At 40.8% G+C, this 17338-nt stretch overlaps 1 protein-coding gene across 5 annotated transcripts in view; it reads right to left on the minus strand.

Moving 5' to 3' along the window:
• Positions 1 to 3790: 3790 nt before the first annotated feature.
• Positions 3791 to 17338, minus strand: part of PCGF2 (polycomb group ring finger 2) — a 97417-nt gene continuing 83869 nt past the window's right edge. For 4 of the 5 annotated variants that reach the window (XM_039321293.1, XM_039321289.1, XM_039321291.1 and 1 more), the window contains 2 exons: positions 8241 to 8321; positions 3791 to 7781 (listed from right to left, as the gene is read on the minus strand). In XM_039321293.1, the coding sequence (XP_039177227.1) occupies positions 7425 to 7781; positions 8241 to 8321 (438 nt within the window). In that variant the 3' untranslated portion in view covers positions 3791 to 7424. The remainder of the gene's footprint in view (positions 7782 to 8240; positions 8322 to 17338) is intronic. The other variant, XM_039321290.1, reaches the window with a different exon arrangement.

The raw sequence follows: 17338 nt of genomic DNA on the forward strand, positions 1-17338 counted from the left end.
CAGCAACCACCTGGATAAAAGATAAAACATTTTGGGATGGGGTGTGGGGTAAGTAAAGCCATTCAATACAATATACTTTTTGCACTTTTAACACAGCTAATACTCCTGTAGGTAGCTTACTAGTAGGACAATGACAATTTTTATGTGGAATTCTGTCCACAAATTGAGTACTCAAGATGTCATTAATTTGCCTAACTGCAACAAGTGCTGCAGGTGGAACTACAATGAGATTTCCAGGTTGTTTTCCTTTGGACAATGCGTCAAGTTCCAATTTAATCAAATTCCATTCAGATGGAAACAAATTTCCAGTAAATAGGTTAAACATTTACAAATCTAAGCAAAACAATTCAGAGTCATTTCTTTTGGTTGATGGATATATAGGTCTAACTAAACAATTTAAACTCAACAATTTCCCCCCCCCCCAAAAAAATTGTCCAACAATTACCGTCTCCTCTTTCAAGTAAAAAATTGCAAGCTGAAACTGCAAGAATGGCATCAAATTTCACATCCACTCCACTAGTCTCAAATCAGAATTCTAAGCAGAGGGAAAAAAAGTTAAAACAAACCGGCCCCCTCTTCTTTCTGTCTGTCTCGCTCTTAAGGCAACACAGCCAGTGGAGAAACGAAAGAGACAGGAGAAAAGAAAAAGAAATTTTACAAAAATCTCACCACTAAAAAATAGTTTTCTCTCCTTCATATGCATTTCCCATAAATTCTCTCACACATCCTCCATGGCACTCTTCTCATGCAAACACTTACTATTGCTTTTCAATTTACTTTTACAACAATAAAATCTGCAGTTTACTATTTCTTTCACAGCCTGAGAGGGAGTGGGTGGGGGGTGGAGTTTGAGGGCTAACACACACACTTGCTTGCATAAACAATTCCACATACAAATGTTTAATTTCATACTTTCTCCAGGCAAACCATTTATTTTTAAATAAGGCCTTTTTGTGTGTTGTTATCAGAGAGGGTTTTGACCCTCTTCCAAGTCTTGGAAATAACACAGAACAACACAGACAAACATATATACACAAATGCTATTAAAACAACATTTATTTAGACATATGGCTTGTCCTGCAAGAAGCGAGAAAAATCATGAAGTGATTCCAACCAAACATGGTTTTTATAGGGCCCTTTAACCATCTCCTATTTTTCTCACCATTCCAAGCCCAAGCGTGATGTTCTGGGTGGACACACACACACACACACACACACACACACACACACATAAACAAAACACACTACACATCAACACAAAGCACCACCAGACATTGTCTGACAGGGTTAAACTTAACAGCTACTTGAAGTTTCAAAACATTCCAATTGTTCAAAACACATTGCAGAGTACATTTTGATTTAATTTGTTTCTTTAAATTACTCTGACAATTCCCCGTATTATTTTTTTTTCTACTTCAAGATTGTTCCTCTAATATTTTCCTTATGGGATGTATGATGGCTGGGAGCTGAAGATCCAATTAAAGATGCTTTAGGAGGCACAATTTTTACTTGATCACAAACAGGTGGGTGCTGGTAGTTAATTGCTGTCCTTCTGAAGCATAGGAGCCAAATTTTTCCACTGCTTGATGGCACTGATATCATCGATGTAATATCTGTACTGGAGCCCAAGGTTCAAGAGTATATAAAGTATGCCCTATCTTTTTCCAATCTCGTAGCCTAAGCATCCCACACTCAGGATACCAAGGGCAGTATTTCCCTACCTCCTCCACCAGCTTCCTTATGTCTGCCTCAGGTGCTTTCACACCTGATTTATGTAGCAGGAATCTGAGTTCCTGTACATGTTTCTGCTGGTGCTGAGATAGTTTGCAACCCATACTTACCACTGAGGGGTCCCGGAGGATGAAAGTGCACTTAGGGGTCTGTTCCAGACGCTTTTAAGTATGTTGGCTGTTGCTCATCCACGTGTGTGTGTGTGTGTCCCAAATGTCCCTGTTTGGGCCACCAGCTGATGGAATCAGTGACCAGTCATTGCAGGATGCAAATATGTCCGACTGCCTTCACAGCGTTTATTGCTTTTTATATAGGTATTCCAAATAGCATAAAGTAACATGGCATCAGCATAGCAACAACATTTCTATTGGTGAAACCCCTTGCCAATCCTTAAGAATATCCCAGCTAGGAGGCCCCAACCAGGGAGCAATTTTCTGCCACATCCTGTTGATGTAACCTAGCTGATATCATGTGAACCAGGTGATATCATGTACCAGCTTGGGGTATTTCCCTACATCACCATGGCAATGTAAATGGATGAGATCATGTAGAGAGAAGAGGCATGCAGGCTTTGGAGGGACAGTTTTCTGCTCACGACCTCTACCTGACCCCTATCTCTACAGACTTATTGCCGTTTGCTGAAGTGGCGTATAATAACATGGTCCATAATAGCACCGAATTCACCCCTTACCGAGTGGTTCATGGAGTGGACTTTGTACCGATTCCCGAGTGCCCACAGGGGTCCCTCTCCCCATGCCAGCCCAAAGAGTGGATAGATAGGATACGGGGGTCTGGGGGAATGTGAAGATGGTGCTAACAAAAGCAGCAGAGGTCTATAAAGCGTAAGCTGATGAAAAAAGGCACCCCACAAATTATTCCAGGTGGGGGGATATGGTGTTTCTATCCACCAAATACCTATGCCTGAAAGTGCCATATAAAAAGTTAGGCCCAAAGTTTCTGGGACCATTCCCGATAGTATGGGTAATCAACCCAGTCACTGTGAAACTGAAACTGCCCTATCTCTTGGGTTGAATGCACCCAGTGTTCCACAGCAGCCTGTTAAAGGCAGTAGAGGGGTCCTCCTTATGGCCCAGTACATGGGTGCTGGCCCCTATCATGGGGGAATCAGTACGAAATTGACATGCTCACAATCATTGCTCCGGATGCTGGTTAGGTGGATAGGGGGGTGGGTCTGGGCAGAATCCATCTATTTAGTGTGCTGGGAGGCAGTAGCTCCCAGTGTTGACTTTGTTTTTGTGATTGCTTTGCATCTCATACGCCAAAGTGTGCCTGAAACCTAAACCAGGTTTCCTTTGATCCTGATGTATCTGTTTTCTGTTGGGCTCAGGCCTGAGTTTCAGACCTTTGACATAGGAAATGGGGAAAGTGTCTTCTATGCCATTGAGGAAGGATCTACTTTTGAAGGATATTTACATTGGGGCAGGTGCCTGTTGTTGCCAAGGTGTGTTCTCCCCCTATTCAAAATGTCGGGCTGTCTGCCTGCCTGCAATCCTGAGAAAGACCATTATCTTCTATAACAACCAATGCATTCCTTTTAAAATGTGCAGTTGAAAGAAAAAACACATTTATTACCATATTTAGTTCAGCTCTCATAAAAACTGAGTTATGTGAGCAGCCTATTAAAAAGGCAAATTCAGGTGCCAGGGACTGTTAGGAAAGAAAGTGAATATAGAGGATATCCAAAGATGACAAGTGGTCATATCACAATTTAAACTGCTACTTTTTTTTATCATCTTTCTGTTCCTCTTACTCTTCAGATTTAACAGGATTACAACTTTTATAATGGAAAGGAATTATGGACATTATAGTCTCACTGTAACAGAAAAGGAACAAATTATGCATAATACCATGACCAGCATTTTAGATTCTACCACCACTTCTAAAATAATATGCATTCCAACATCATATTGCCTTTAATAAGCTTTTCCTCTATAAATGCAACAGTTTGTGATTCTTTTGCATAACTTGGAATCTGAAGATGTGGGAAGGCAAAATTTGCAACACACAACAAGCCATCAGAATACTCCAGACCACAGACTGAAGGACAAAATTGTATCATTTATTACCATTTACAAACTGCATTATTGATACAAATGTTTTAACCAAAAACAATATATGAATATCAGAATATATTACAGCACATTAAAACATCCTATAGGTTTGCAAACATACATAGCAATTTGGTTTGTACCATATTTAAAAAAAATACAAAAAAAGGAGAAGAAAACATTAGGCTTTTTAATTGCCTTGATCAGTTTATTCAGTATATACAAAGATAATGAAGAGACAGAAAAACTTTCTCAATTTCCAAGTCCAGCAACTTTTTAACATGGCCTAATGCCATTGGCAGTACCAAATTTACTCTCAGCCAATAGAATAAGAGGAAAGGATCACTATGGGTGATATAATCCAATGCACTGGGTTCAGGAAAATGGCTATAGTACCACCTAACCCCTTCTGAGTCTTCAGTACCTCTATGTGACAGAACATTAATGAATGTATAGGACAGCAACTGGAACCCCAGGGCCAAATCCAAACCAATGGGAGACAGCGCCTTTTCCAATTTATCAACTCAGAGGCAAGAGATGCTAAACAATTTGCCAGTAAGTTGTATTAGGGTAACAGAAGGTGGTTCTTCTTAAAAAAAAAAAGGGGGGGGGGGGACTGGACTGGACAGAATCGTTTTAGAATAGTGCAGGTAATCCTGCACTAAAATTATTTCCCTAAATATCACACAGGATTTGCAACTTCCACAATAACAGATTACTTATGCCTGGCATTGTTAGCATGTTTCCTCTGCATACACTTACACTTGACATTATGGCACTATCACAAATGATGCTGAAAGCACAAAATTCAACCCCCCTCTTCTTTAGACATTAGATTTAAAAAAAGTCAAGGAAATTAATTCAAGGATAGCTACTGCTCAGCATTACTTGGAAGACAGAATAAGCAACAGGGAGACAATTAAGAGGAGCAGGTGTGGAAAAACTCAGCTTGACAGCAAAGGAGTGTTATGGTCTTGCCTTTGGAAGGGTCAGGTGGAAAAGAGAATTTGGAAGGTTCTTCTTAGGGCAGTGAGTCTTTCTCCTTATTCTTTGAGCACACAGAGATAGGCAGAAGAGAAAAAATAGAGTATTCTTCAAACATCATGTTGTGCAAGGTCCACTAGACTCTTAAAATAGACAGTAGCTGGAGAGCAGGAGTAGGTTTAAAACACCTTTTATTGTGCTGGCAGTTGATCTGGCTCACAAGCATAGAGTAGATAAGGAAAGGTCTGAAAGGAGCACACCACAGATTGCTAACACACCTTTTTTCCTCCTGCCCATTGCATCTTTTTGCCCCCATGTTCAGCTGTTTTCTACACTCCTGGTTCAACTGAGTCATCTATGAAAATTTATTTCCAAACATGGATTGCACTTGTGCGAATAGCTGCTTTCCAGAGAAACAGCTAGAGGACAAACAAACAAAATCCCTGGGATTTAACTTCCAAGAATGCAAAATGTGCTTGTGTTTAGTTAACCCTTCCTCCTGGGAAGGGAAGGGAAGGGGGAGGAGAGGAGAGGAGTAATTCTAAGTACCATGTTTTTCTCTAAGGGAAAAGGATTGAAAGTTGTGGAAGAAGAAATCTCTTCCCCTTGGAAGTTGTGCATTTCCATTTGGCCATCTTGAAGCACAAATTAGCAAAAGAAAAGATTCCACCCACACATCACTAGCAATTCAAATTATAATTCTACCACCTCAGCACATTAATAAAATTTGTTTTGCAAAGGCACTGTATTTATTTTTTAACCCAAATTTACAAGATTAAACAAACATTTTTTTTTTTTAAAAAAAGATGCGGAATGGGTCTCTATAACGGCTACAAAAATATTTATCATTCCAAGTGCTTGGAATAAGGTAATTCTGGCTTTCCCCAAACAGAATCTGCTTGCTGAATCAAGGATTCTAAAACTGTGGCTATCAAGCGGCTTATAAATGGATTAGAGTGAGGGCGGGGGGGGAGGGGGGGAGTGTCGCACATTTCTGGATTGCCAAAAGGTAGAATAGTAGGAAAGCTGGGAATGCAGAGCTTCAATCCCTAGGGAAAACAGGAGGGGAGAAATTACATCATGCAGAGTGCATGGCTGATGAGAAGACAGGCAGGATCGGGAGCCTCCTTCAAGCCAGGAAGAGAATGCAACTCTATGTAGCTACTGATAAAAACAACTTAACAGCCATGCTACTAACTTAAAACTGCAGTGATTCGCTTAACTGTAGCAAGAAAGATCATAAAATGGGGCAAAACTCACTTAACTGTCTTGCTTAGCAATAGAAATTTTGGGCTCAATTGTAGTTGTAGGTTGAGGACTACCTGAATTGTGTAGGAGGAAAAAATCTCATGAATTAATTATTTTAGATAGTCACAGGACCACAGAATTTGAGAAATATCTATAATATAAACTGAACGCTGAGAATTGCAGCAGGAATTTCATGAGTTCAAATTGTGGAAATTAATACTGTAATTCTACCACATTACAAACTATCAAGCATTATAGTTCTTAGAGCAAAAATTATAAGGATTGTAAAGCTGCTTTTCTAAAAGGGTCAAAGAGTTGTATAGATGAATCATCTGCCTACTACATTAGTCATCCAAATCTGCTTAGGAAAATCACATGCAAGTAGCTGAAGGGGTCCCTAGCCCATTTCTGGCCAGGTCCTGGGAACCAATGTCTGCAAACAACCAAGAGATCTCTGATAAAGAACTGCTAGTGTACAAACTATCCCCACAATCTTTGGTAGGGAAATATATGACTGAAGAGATTTAAAACCAGAGCAAAGATATTGTCTGAAAACAGAGACATCATGAACATGTGTAAGAAAGGGCATATAAATAAAAGGTGAAGCTTCAAGATGTATTTTTCCAACAACTAAGCTTTATAGCACAAGGGGCCAAGGTCTGTGGTTAATGATGTAAACTGCTCCACCCAAAGGGCAGTGATGTTATGCCAGTCAAAGGCACTGTTAACTCTTTTTCCCCAGGCATGTTATTGTTCTGGATACTGTACATAGCTACGATGGTTAGCACTCATAACATCATGAAGAATTACCCACTGTTGCCCTTTTCCATGCACAAAAATGTCTATTACTACCCCCTGTTTAACAGCAGCTTGGTTTGACAAGTGTTGGAACGAAGATCCTTAAGAGAGAGGGGTAAATATAAAGGACTAAAAGCTATATAATTGAAATGGAGATGCTTAAAATGGAATGGGGGTGGGTGGGGGAGGATGTAAGCTACAGTCATCTGACAAAACGAGCCAGGAAAGCCATATGTGCTTCAATAAGAGCCTGGTTGATTTGGGTCTGTGCATTTTTCTCTCTAGGCTGTGCATCAAATCTCACTACAAATCAAGGACATAAATAATAATAATAAAAAAATCATTATCATCCAGAAAGAGCTGCAGTTTTTATACAAATACCACCACCATGCAGTTACAAGAACACAATTTTGCTTTTCAAAAATTAAAAAATGTGGATTTGGATTTTTTTTCTTACTTTTTGCATTTTTCTTAAATTAAATCAGATCAGTTCATAGAAAATAAGTATGTATAATTTCCACATCCCATCCACCACTGCCCTTATTTATACATAATATATATAAAACTCAGGATCCAATAAAAATAATGCTCCTTTTAAGTCAAGGCTGACATGACTGGACTACCATTGACCATTGTTTTGCGCCCCCTACTGGCCAAAGGTTGCATCTGGTGGCAGTTCGAGGTGCCATTTAGCATGGCACCAGATGCAGGGTTGATTGGAATGCTTACAGTGGTGGTATTGGAGCTTGGGGAGCCATGGGAAGGTGTGACAGGACTTGGCAATGAGGAGGAGGTGGCTGGCAGGGTGGCTGGGCTATGAGCTTTGTCACTGACAGATTCACACTCTGAAGCCCCACTGGTGTTGGTACACTCTGAGTTGGGAGGCTGAGAAGACAGTTTTAATCTCTTGCAGGCTGGTTGGACACGATATTTCAATGGGAGAGGGCCATTCTATTGAAGGAAAGAAACAGGATGAATTAGCAACTTGCATATTGCTATTTCTCCAAAAGAAAATAATGGCAAAGAAGCACAGTAAAACATCAGACATAATTTTAACAACTATAAAGCCAAAAAGGCATAAAACTGCAGCTGTACAACACTTAAAACATTTGTCAGTATATTTTAATACTGACCTAATGGTATGGTCCTCAGGCAGTTATTTATCCTATAAATAACCATGTACCAGAGACCATATTATTAAATATGATCTTGCTACCAGTCCAGACAGAGAGGCCCTGTTCTAGATTCCATCCCATGAAAGATAACAAATCTAGAAGGCAAGCTTTCCCAATAGAAGTAGACCCTGATTTGTAACTATTCATTTAGTGACTGTTCAAAATTATAATGGTCCTGAAAAAAAGTAATTGACGAACCAGTCAATATATATAAAGGGTTTTTTTTCTTACTCACCCTTCGCCAAGGATAGATATAAGTTATGTCCATGAGAGTATAATATTCTTTTAGAGGTTCATCTTCATAGAGAACCTCCACCTAATAAACGAAGTTTAAGACATGCAGAATTATATGACACAGGTATAAATTTAAATATTTGGCACAGATTTAAGTAACCTGGATATCTCTTTTTGGTAGTAAATTTATTTAAATTTATAACTACCACAATAAAAAACAAACTAAAAAGAGAGAATAAAAAAATAAAGGGTACAGAAAGGAAAACAATAGAAAGAAAAATAAAAAGGACAAAATAAGAATATAGTAAAGAAAAAGAAAAGAAATCTATATTTCCGACCTTCTTCACAAATATAAACAATTTTATTAACTTACCATCTTTTCTTAAAATACAATACATGATTTCTTCTTCCCATATCCCATCTCTTATCTATAAATAAAACCTCATTATTTTGGATCTAATGTCAGCAAAAATCCATTAAGTGTTACCAGGAATAATATCTATTTTAATCTTGATCAAATAAACCAACTTTATATTCCTTCCTTTTCCTATATTCTGAGACTTCTAAATTTTAGTCCCTTGATTTGTCCTAGAAATTGATTTGTTTTCATTTTTTTGTCCTATCTCATGAAATTTTTCAAATTTTTAAGAAGCTTCCTTTGTAAATCCAGTGTAGGAAAATTATCCAGGTCACTCTCTTGTGTTGTATAGTCAAATCTGTAGCTGAAATGAGAGGAGGAATGAAAAATCTGGCTAGCCTTGAACTGCTGATATAGAGGAAGTGTAGAAAGCAGATCTTTCCTAAACCTTGCACTGCTTATCTAGCAATTTCCATAGTGAGTGCATTATTTTAGCTTGATTCCTATCAACAGGCAAGTATCATTCTGATTCATTCATTCTGTTTTCCGGGTTCCATGCACCTGACAGGCTGCTATTTCTTTGATATATTTCTTTTAAATATTAAGAAATCAGCTGATTTCTGTTGTATTTCCAATGTAATATCTTTTTCTATGTCATTCATGTAGCTTGTTGTTTTGAAAGCCACCTGCATGTCACTTTCAATAATGTAATGTAAAACTTGTTCCTCTTCCATAACATTTTTAAAACACAGTCCAACTATAAAGGCAGACACTCAGTAAATCAACTTCTAGGTTCATTGTCCAAAAATATCCTTCAGTATGTTCAATATTAAAATATTTTGCTAAACAAAGATTATTACAAAAAACATGACTAACATGCAAAAAGGAAACCTCGAGGCAAAATTAGGTATACAAGTAGTTTCCAAATTAAAATATCTAGGGATAGTTATTTCAGCACGCTGCTCATCAATTAAAGAAGACAATTATAGCAAATTGGTAAAGAATATAAAAGTAGATTTAGACTGCTGGAAAAATTTACATCTCTCATTACTCGGGAGAATTGCTGCAGTGAAAATGAACATCCTACCTAAAATGATATTTCTGTTTCAGAATATCCCAATTCAATTAGACAAGAAATTTTTCAAAGAACTGAATAAATTAACCTTAGAATTTGTGTGGTCTGGTAAGAAGGCAAGAATAAAATTAAAGGCATTACAGGATGCCAAAGAGAGGGGAGGTTTAGGTTTCCCAGATTGGGAGCTATATTACCAAGCAGCAGCCCTAACATGGATTAGAGACTGGATAACATTAGAAAATAAAAGATGTTTACATTTAGAGGGTTATGACCTCCAGTAGGGTTGGCATGCTCACATATGGATGGGGCAAAGCAGAAACCACCAATATTTTTTAAGACATAAGGTTCGGCAAGAATTAATAAAAAACTGAAATATAGTTAAACATCAATATTACACAAAGATTCTGGCTTGGCTATCGCCATTGGAGGCAGTCACATATCCCAATCTGTATAGGAAAGACAAGGCTATTATATATAAAGACATCTTGACAGAAGAAGGTTATTTAAAACAAAAACAAGAGCTAAGACAACAAGGAATAGGCATGGAGTGGTGGTCTTATCTCCAGATATAAGCAAGATACATGAAGGATAAGCAAGAATGGGTTATTAACAGACAAGATACGAGGTTAGATAAAATATTGCTAGGCCTGGAGAAAAAACAAATAAAGAATATTTATAAACACCTGTTGGAACATAAACTATATGAGGAGCAGGTTAAAGAAAATGGTGACATGGGCAATAGATCTAGGATATAATATAAATATGGATCAATGGCAGCAAGTATGGGAGCGAAATAACAAAATCACATTGGCGACATCATATAAAGAAAACCTGTATAAGATGGTTTACAGATGGCATCTCCCTCCAGCCAGATTAGTCAAAATGTATAACGGATATTCATCTATGTGTTGAAAATATAAAAAAGAAAAGGGCACCTTTTTTCATGTATGGTGGACATATTGGCGTATGGTCTGGGAATGGGCAATAGAAATGACTAGGCAAAACATTCAATACAAACCTGAGACATTATTAGGAATACTAGAGAAAAATGTAAATAAAGAGGACACATATTTAATTATTCACGTGGTTATGGTGGCAAGGATACTATTTGCTCAAAAGTGGAAAGCAATGGAAGTACCGAGTGGGGAAATACTAATAAAGAAAATTATGAATTGCGCAGAACTAGACAGGATAACTAAAAGATTAAAAAATCAGGAAGAAACAGAATTTTATCGAATATGGAATAAATTTTATAGATGGAGGGAAAAAAAATGGAGGTCACAGTAAAGAGATAAGTTAAGATAGAGACCAGAAATGTATAGTTGTATATAGATATATTATATGTAATTAATGTACAATATGGACTGAGATGTCAGTCAAAGACAATTTACCATGTTCAATGTTTTTAATCCTTTTTTTTTCTTTGTACTCAATTGTTGTGTCCTGAGCCTGCAAAGGCAGGCTCGGGACGTTGCAACAGTCCCGGGCAGTTGCAAGCTGCCTGGGACCAGACTGGCTGACGCCGGCTTCACGCGCATGCGCGAGGCGCAGAGCGCACCAAATGTTGCCATTCGGTCCGGGGAAGCGTTCTTAAAAGAGGCAGAGAGGCCTTGCTTGCCTCAGAGCTGTAACGGAGCTGAAGAAACAACAATAAAGGCTTCTTGACACTACGAGATGCTCTGTGATTATTCGCCGTTAAGCTGAGGACTCAACACTGGCGATGAAGGTGGGATGCCTTACAATCAATTAAAGAGAATTGTAAGCTTACCCAGGAGTCCTGAGAGCATCTAGGAAGACGGTGTTAAATTCAGTACCTGCCTGCCAATACAGCGTCGTTCGAGGTAAGCTGGCTGATAGACTCTTTCCTTACAAAAGAGAAGAATGGCGAAGATAGGAAGGCTCTCTGAATTTGATGTCATGCACCCAGAAAGATGGGAGTCATATGTGGCCAGAGTAGAAAACTACTTGAAAGTAAACCAAGTAAAAGAAGATGGCTTAAAGGCCGCTACTTTGCTCTGTGTTTGTGGTCAAGATGCATTTGAAATTGCTGAAAATTTAGCAGCCCCTGCGCCTCTTGAATCTGTAACCTACACAGATTTAAAAAAATTACTAAAAGAACATTTTCAGCCCAAGTTGTCTGTTATTGCATGGAGGCATACTTTTGAACAGAGGGATCAATGAGCTGGTGAATCAGCTAAAGAATACATTGCAGCTTTGAGAAGAGCAGCTAAGCCTTGTGAGTTTAAAGACTTAGAAGAAAGGTTAAGAGACAGATTTGTATGTGGGCTTAGAAGCAGAGACTTGCAGCAGAGACTTTTTGCAAAGGAAGACATATCGTTCCAAGATGTCTTGAGAGAGGTTACTGCAGAAGAGGCAGCAGGTGGGGCAATCAAGAATATGAGGCCTATCAGAAGCATTCCAGAAGCTGTTTCCGTGCACCATGAGGGAGTCCAGGAGAGCTCGGAAGAGGATCCTGAAGACGAGGTGGATCATCTCTACCCAGCCAAAGAAAGGAAGCAGAAGGAAGGCAAAGAAAAGTTTTCAGCTGTACCCAAGTGCTTCGGGTGTGGAGGTCGCCACAAGAGGACCGACTGCAGGTTTCGTTCTGCAATCTGTAGAGCATGTGGCAAGCAAGGCCACATAGCAGCTGTGTGTCTGGGCCGTCAGAAGGTACAACCCCGAGAAGAATTGTGCCTGAAAGGTACCAGGGTCCCCAGCCAAAACAGGGTGGGTTTCTGTGCTTCACGAAGAAGCATTTATAGAACAGGCACACACAAGCCACTCAAAAAGAAACTGTCACTTAAAGTGAAGTTGCAAGGAGTGCCATTGTTTATGGAACTAGACACTGGGTCTGCACTTTCAATTATCTCCATTCACACATTCAGAAAGATTTGCTCTAGCAGTGGGTTCCAGGCCAAGCTTAGGCCATCCAATATAGTTCTAACTGACTTTCAAAACTCCAAAGTGTGTGTTAAGGGGGAGGCCACCCTTAATGTACAATACAAGGATTTTGAAGGTCCATTAGATGTATTGGTAGTTGGGGGTTAGCTCACGAGTCTCATAGGACTCGATTGGTTTGAGGCCTTGGGAATACAAGTTACAGGGCTTAACAGTTTGCAAACAGTAGGTCTACAAGAAGTCTGCAAAGAATTTGCAGATGTCTTCAGCCCGCAGCTGGGTACATACAAAGGGCCCCCAGTTTCCTTAAAGTTGGACCCCACTGTCACTCCTATCAGAGTAAAAGCAAGGAGAGTACCTTTTGCTTTAAAAGGAAAAATTGATGCTGAATTGGACAAATTGATTCAGCAAAGAGTCTTAGAACCTGTTGACTCAAGTCCTTGGGAAACTCCCATAGTCACGCCTCTTAAGGCTAATGGGGACATTCGCATCTGTGCAGATTACAAATGCACTCTAAACAAGGCATTGCAACAATATGCATATCCTGTACCTGTAGTCAGCCATATTCTGGTTTCCCTCAAGGGGGGGCGTGTTTTTGCTAAGCTAGATTTAGCACAGGCTTATCAACAGTTACCTGTTGATGAAGCTGCTGCTGTAGCACAAACCATTGTAACACACAGGGGGGCATTTAAAGTCAAAAGACTACAATTTGGAGTAAATGTGGCTCCTGGAATTTTCCAAAGCGTAATGGACAATACCTTGAGGGGTATACCAGGGGTTTGCCCCCACTTTGATGATGTCTTAATTGCTGGAGATTCCACTCAAAACTTAGCTGAGAGGTTGAGGGCTGTCCTGCTGCGGTTCCGGAAAACAGGCCTCAAACTTAAAAAAGACAAATGTAAAATTGGGGTGCCTTCTACAGATTTTCTGGGATTCAAAATTGATGCCAGTGGTATTCATCCTGCTGATTCTAAATTAAAGGCTATTATGCAAGCTCCTAGGTCTAAGTCCAAAGCTGAACTACAAGCCTTTCTGGGCCTCTTGAATTTCTATAATGCTTTCATTCCTAACAAAGCTAATGTAGCTGAACCACTTCATAGGCTTCTGGATAAACAGGCAGTGTAGCAGTGGTCACAAGCACATGAAGAAACCTTCAATGAGGTTAAGGCCTTACTCACATCCAATAATGTGCTTGCACATTTTAATGAAATTCTTCCTGTGTGCATCGCTTGTGATGCCTCCCCTTATGGGGTGGGAGCAGTACTTAGCCACCTTAGACCTGATGGAACTCAGGTTCCTGTTGCGTATTACTCCAGAACCTTGTCTTCTGCTGAGCGAAACTACGCCCAGATAGACAGGGAGGCCTTAGCTGTTGTTGCTGGAATTAAAAAATTCCATGATTTTTTATATGGCAGGCATTTCACAGTCTACACTGACCATAAGCCTTTGTTGGGGTTGTTTACCACAAACAAACAAACCCCCCATATCATCTCCCCTAGGATGCTGAGATGGTCCATCTTCCTGTCAGCCTATGACTTTTCCTTAGTTCACAAACCTGGCAAAGAAATGGGCCATGCTGATGGCCTCAGTAGATTACCCTTACAGGTAGTGGAGGCTGATCCTGCCCCTGCCATCAACATCCTTTCCATTCAGGTGTTGCCTGAGTCACCTTTAAATGCCAGGGATGTGGCTGCTGAATCAGCCACAGATCTCACACTCTCTCGTGTCTTATCCTGGGTTTTGTCTGGATGGCCAGAGAGTTGTCCAGGTACTGAGTTTCAGAGCTTCTGGCTTAAGAGACATGAGTTATCCACTTTTCAGAGTTGTCTGCTGTGGGGCAGCAGAGTTGTTATTCCTACCTCAATGAGGTCTAGAGTCTTAGGTTCCTTTCACGAGGGTCATCCTGGCATTGTAAGAATGAAGGCGCTTGTGCGCAGCCATTTGTGGTGGCCTGGGTTAGACAAGGAAATTGAGGCTAAGGTGCATACATGCCACCTTTGTCAGCGCTCATGCCCAGAAATGCCCCAGGCTCCTGTACATAGATGGGAGGACACGCAGTCACCTTGGTCCAGGGTGCACATTGATTACGCTGGGCCCTTTCAGGGTCAATTCTTCTTGGTCATTGTTGATAGCTATTCAAAGTGGCTTGAGGTTATACCTGTCTCTTCAACCACCGCTGCCAAGACCATTCAAGTATTGAGGGGGATTTTTGCTGCACATGGGCTTCCGGATGTTTTGGTGTCTGACAATGGCCCTCAATTCACCTCTTCCGAATTCCAAGCTTTCTTACAGGCCAACATGATTCGTCATGCCACCTCTGCACCTTTCCACCCTTCCACCAACAGTATGGCTGAACAGATGGTCCACATCAGCAAGGATGCTTTAAAGAAACTGACCTATGGGGACTGGCACCACAGGTTGGCAGACTTTCTTCTTGCGTACCGCATCACACCTTCAACTTCTACTGGGAAAAGCCCAGCTGAACTTCGTTGGGGGTGCAAACTGATTACTAAACTTGACCGGTTGCATCTGGACAGACTGCCTCCTAAGGCTACACAACCCAGGGCACCGAGGTATCTGCAAGTGGGTGCCCCGGTATGGACCCGTAATTACAGGCCAGGTCACTTGTGGGTTCCTGCTGTAGTATGCAAGGTTACTGGTCCTTTGTCATACGAGGTCTCGTTGGATGACGGTCGTATCCTTCGGCGGTATATCAATCAGCTGCGTACAAGACTGGACTTACCCTCTGAAACTCCTGGGTCCTTTCCAGGGGGGGAGGGTGACCTTTATGGGCAAAGGGATGGGTGTTGGCAGCAGCCGGACCCAAACAGAGAGGCCACAGACGGCCTATTCCAAGATTCCGCAAGTGTTCCGAGCAGGAATTCATGGGAACTAGGAAGCACACAGGCACCAGTGCCTACTCCAGCCAGGGAGTCACCCAGGAGGCATACTCATCATTCACAAATACCATTTAGTACTCCAGTCAGGGAGAATAACTGGAAGCATCCTAATAACTCAAACATTGCAAGAGAGCTGGCACATAAATAGTCTAGTTGGCCCAGTACTACTGCTGTTTCCAAAAGGAGGCATTCACACAGGGAGGTGGTCAGAGAGGCAAATCCCAATTCTGACACCTCCGGCACAGATGGAGGAGCAACTGAGTTTTGGGGAAATACTGAAACCCCAGACAGTCCCATCATGGGACTGGGAAACGAAGGAATGCAGCCCCTTGATAGGTCCAGTGTGGGCCTGGGAGGCCGTACAGAGTTGCCTAACAGTGGCAGTTTTATAGAGGGGCCAGAGAGCCTGCAACTAGGCAGGTCAACCAGGTTATTGGGAGAACAAAGTCCTGGTCTGACGAGCCCGGTGGGCAAGCAAGCAGACCAGGCAACGGGGCACGGTCCATGGGAACCACCAGGGTCTGTAAAAGGGGGCAACTTCATGTCATCCTCTGGGCAAAATGAAATTGGGGATTATCAGGATATAAGGAGATCACAGAGAGTCAACAGATCTCCTAAGTACCTTGAAGACTTTGTAACTCTGCTGGCAAAGCAGAAACAGTGAGAGGGTGTCTGTTGTTGGGAACAATGGAAATATGGGCATTGGGTATTAATCCCCAGAATAATAGCCCGGTACCATTTAGAAGCATGGGTTGGCACACCACGCTCGTGTTGAGGTCGCGTGTAACTATTCATATAGTTTATTAGTCTTAGCCGGGGGGGAAGGGGTGTTGTGTCCTGAGCCTGCAAAGGCAGGCTCGGGACGTTGCAACGGTCCCAGGCAGTTGCAAGCTGCCGGGGACCAGACTGGCTGGCGCCAGCTTCACGCCCATGCGCAAGGCGTGAAGCACGCCAAATGTTGCCATTTGGTCTGGAGAAGCGTTCTTAAAAGAGGCAGAGAGGCCTGCGTGCCTCAGAGCTGTAATGGAGCTGAAGAAACAACAATAAAGACTTCTTGACACTACGACATGCTCTGTGATTATTCGCCATTAAGCTGAGGACTCAACACAATAAAAACTTATAAAAAATATTTTGCTTAATTCTGTATTAATAAATTGAGTTTGAGTGATGTTCTTCTTTAATGTTTTAGTTCCTCCTAGTATCCTCTGGTGTCCAATTTTTAAAGTCTTAGTATTATTTTTTTTAAGCATTCAAAACAAAACATTGTCTCTCTATAATTAATTTCAAAATCTTAGTTCAGATTTAACTGGACCCTTAGTATGTTTCTTTTCCTATTTATTACAAAAAAATCCCCCCTTAATTTATATTTGAAACTTTTTTTGCTAAGGATTGGAAGAAACTCATCTGCTGTTATTAAACCTTATCATTCCAAAGGTTCATAATGGCTGAAAATCAGTTAGCAAGCAGTTTCTGAAAGTGATTAGAAAAAGACCTATGCAAACCCAGTGGCCTTTTAAAATAGCTATTCTCTTGTCTCCCAGAGCTCTAAACACACTAAAGACTGCTGTCTTGAGATCTCCTCATGAGAAGCAGCTTTCTGGAACACTTGTGGGTGATCTCAAATCCTTTCCTTGACTAAGAATTAATAAAGAGGTAGGCTGCTTGCCAACTCTTCATTCTACTGCAACTGTCTCCACTTTTTGAAAAGCTACCTTCAGTCTACCATGTCTTCCCAAGAAGTCCAATCCAGTAACCTGCATTTCTCTAATATTTATATGAAACCTAAGTTTAAATCATATTATTAAAAAGCATTCTGAACTTGGGCTTAAGTCTCTCCTCCCCTTCCCCTCCCTCCCCTCTCCTCGTCA

The sequence above is a fragment of the Crotalus tigris genome, unplaced genomic scaffold, assembly GCF_016545835.1.
Source record: "Crotalus tigris isolate CLP2741 ecotype Arizona unplaced genomic scaffold, ASM1654583v1 scf7180000023724.639413, whole genome shotgun sequence".
Classification (NCBI taxonomy): Eukaryota; Metazoa; Chordata; class Lepidosauria; order Squamata; family Viperidae; genus Crotalus; species Crotalus tigris.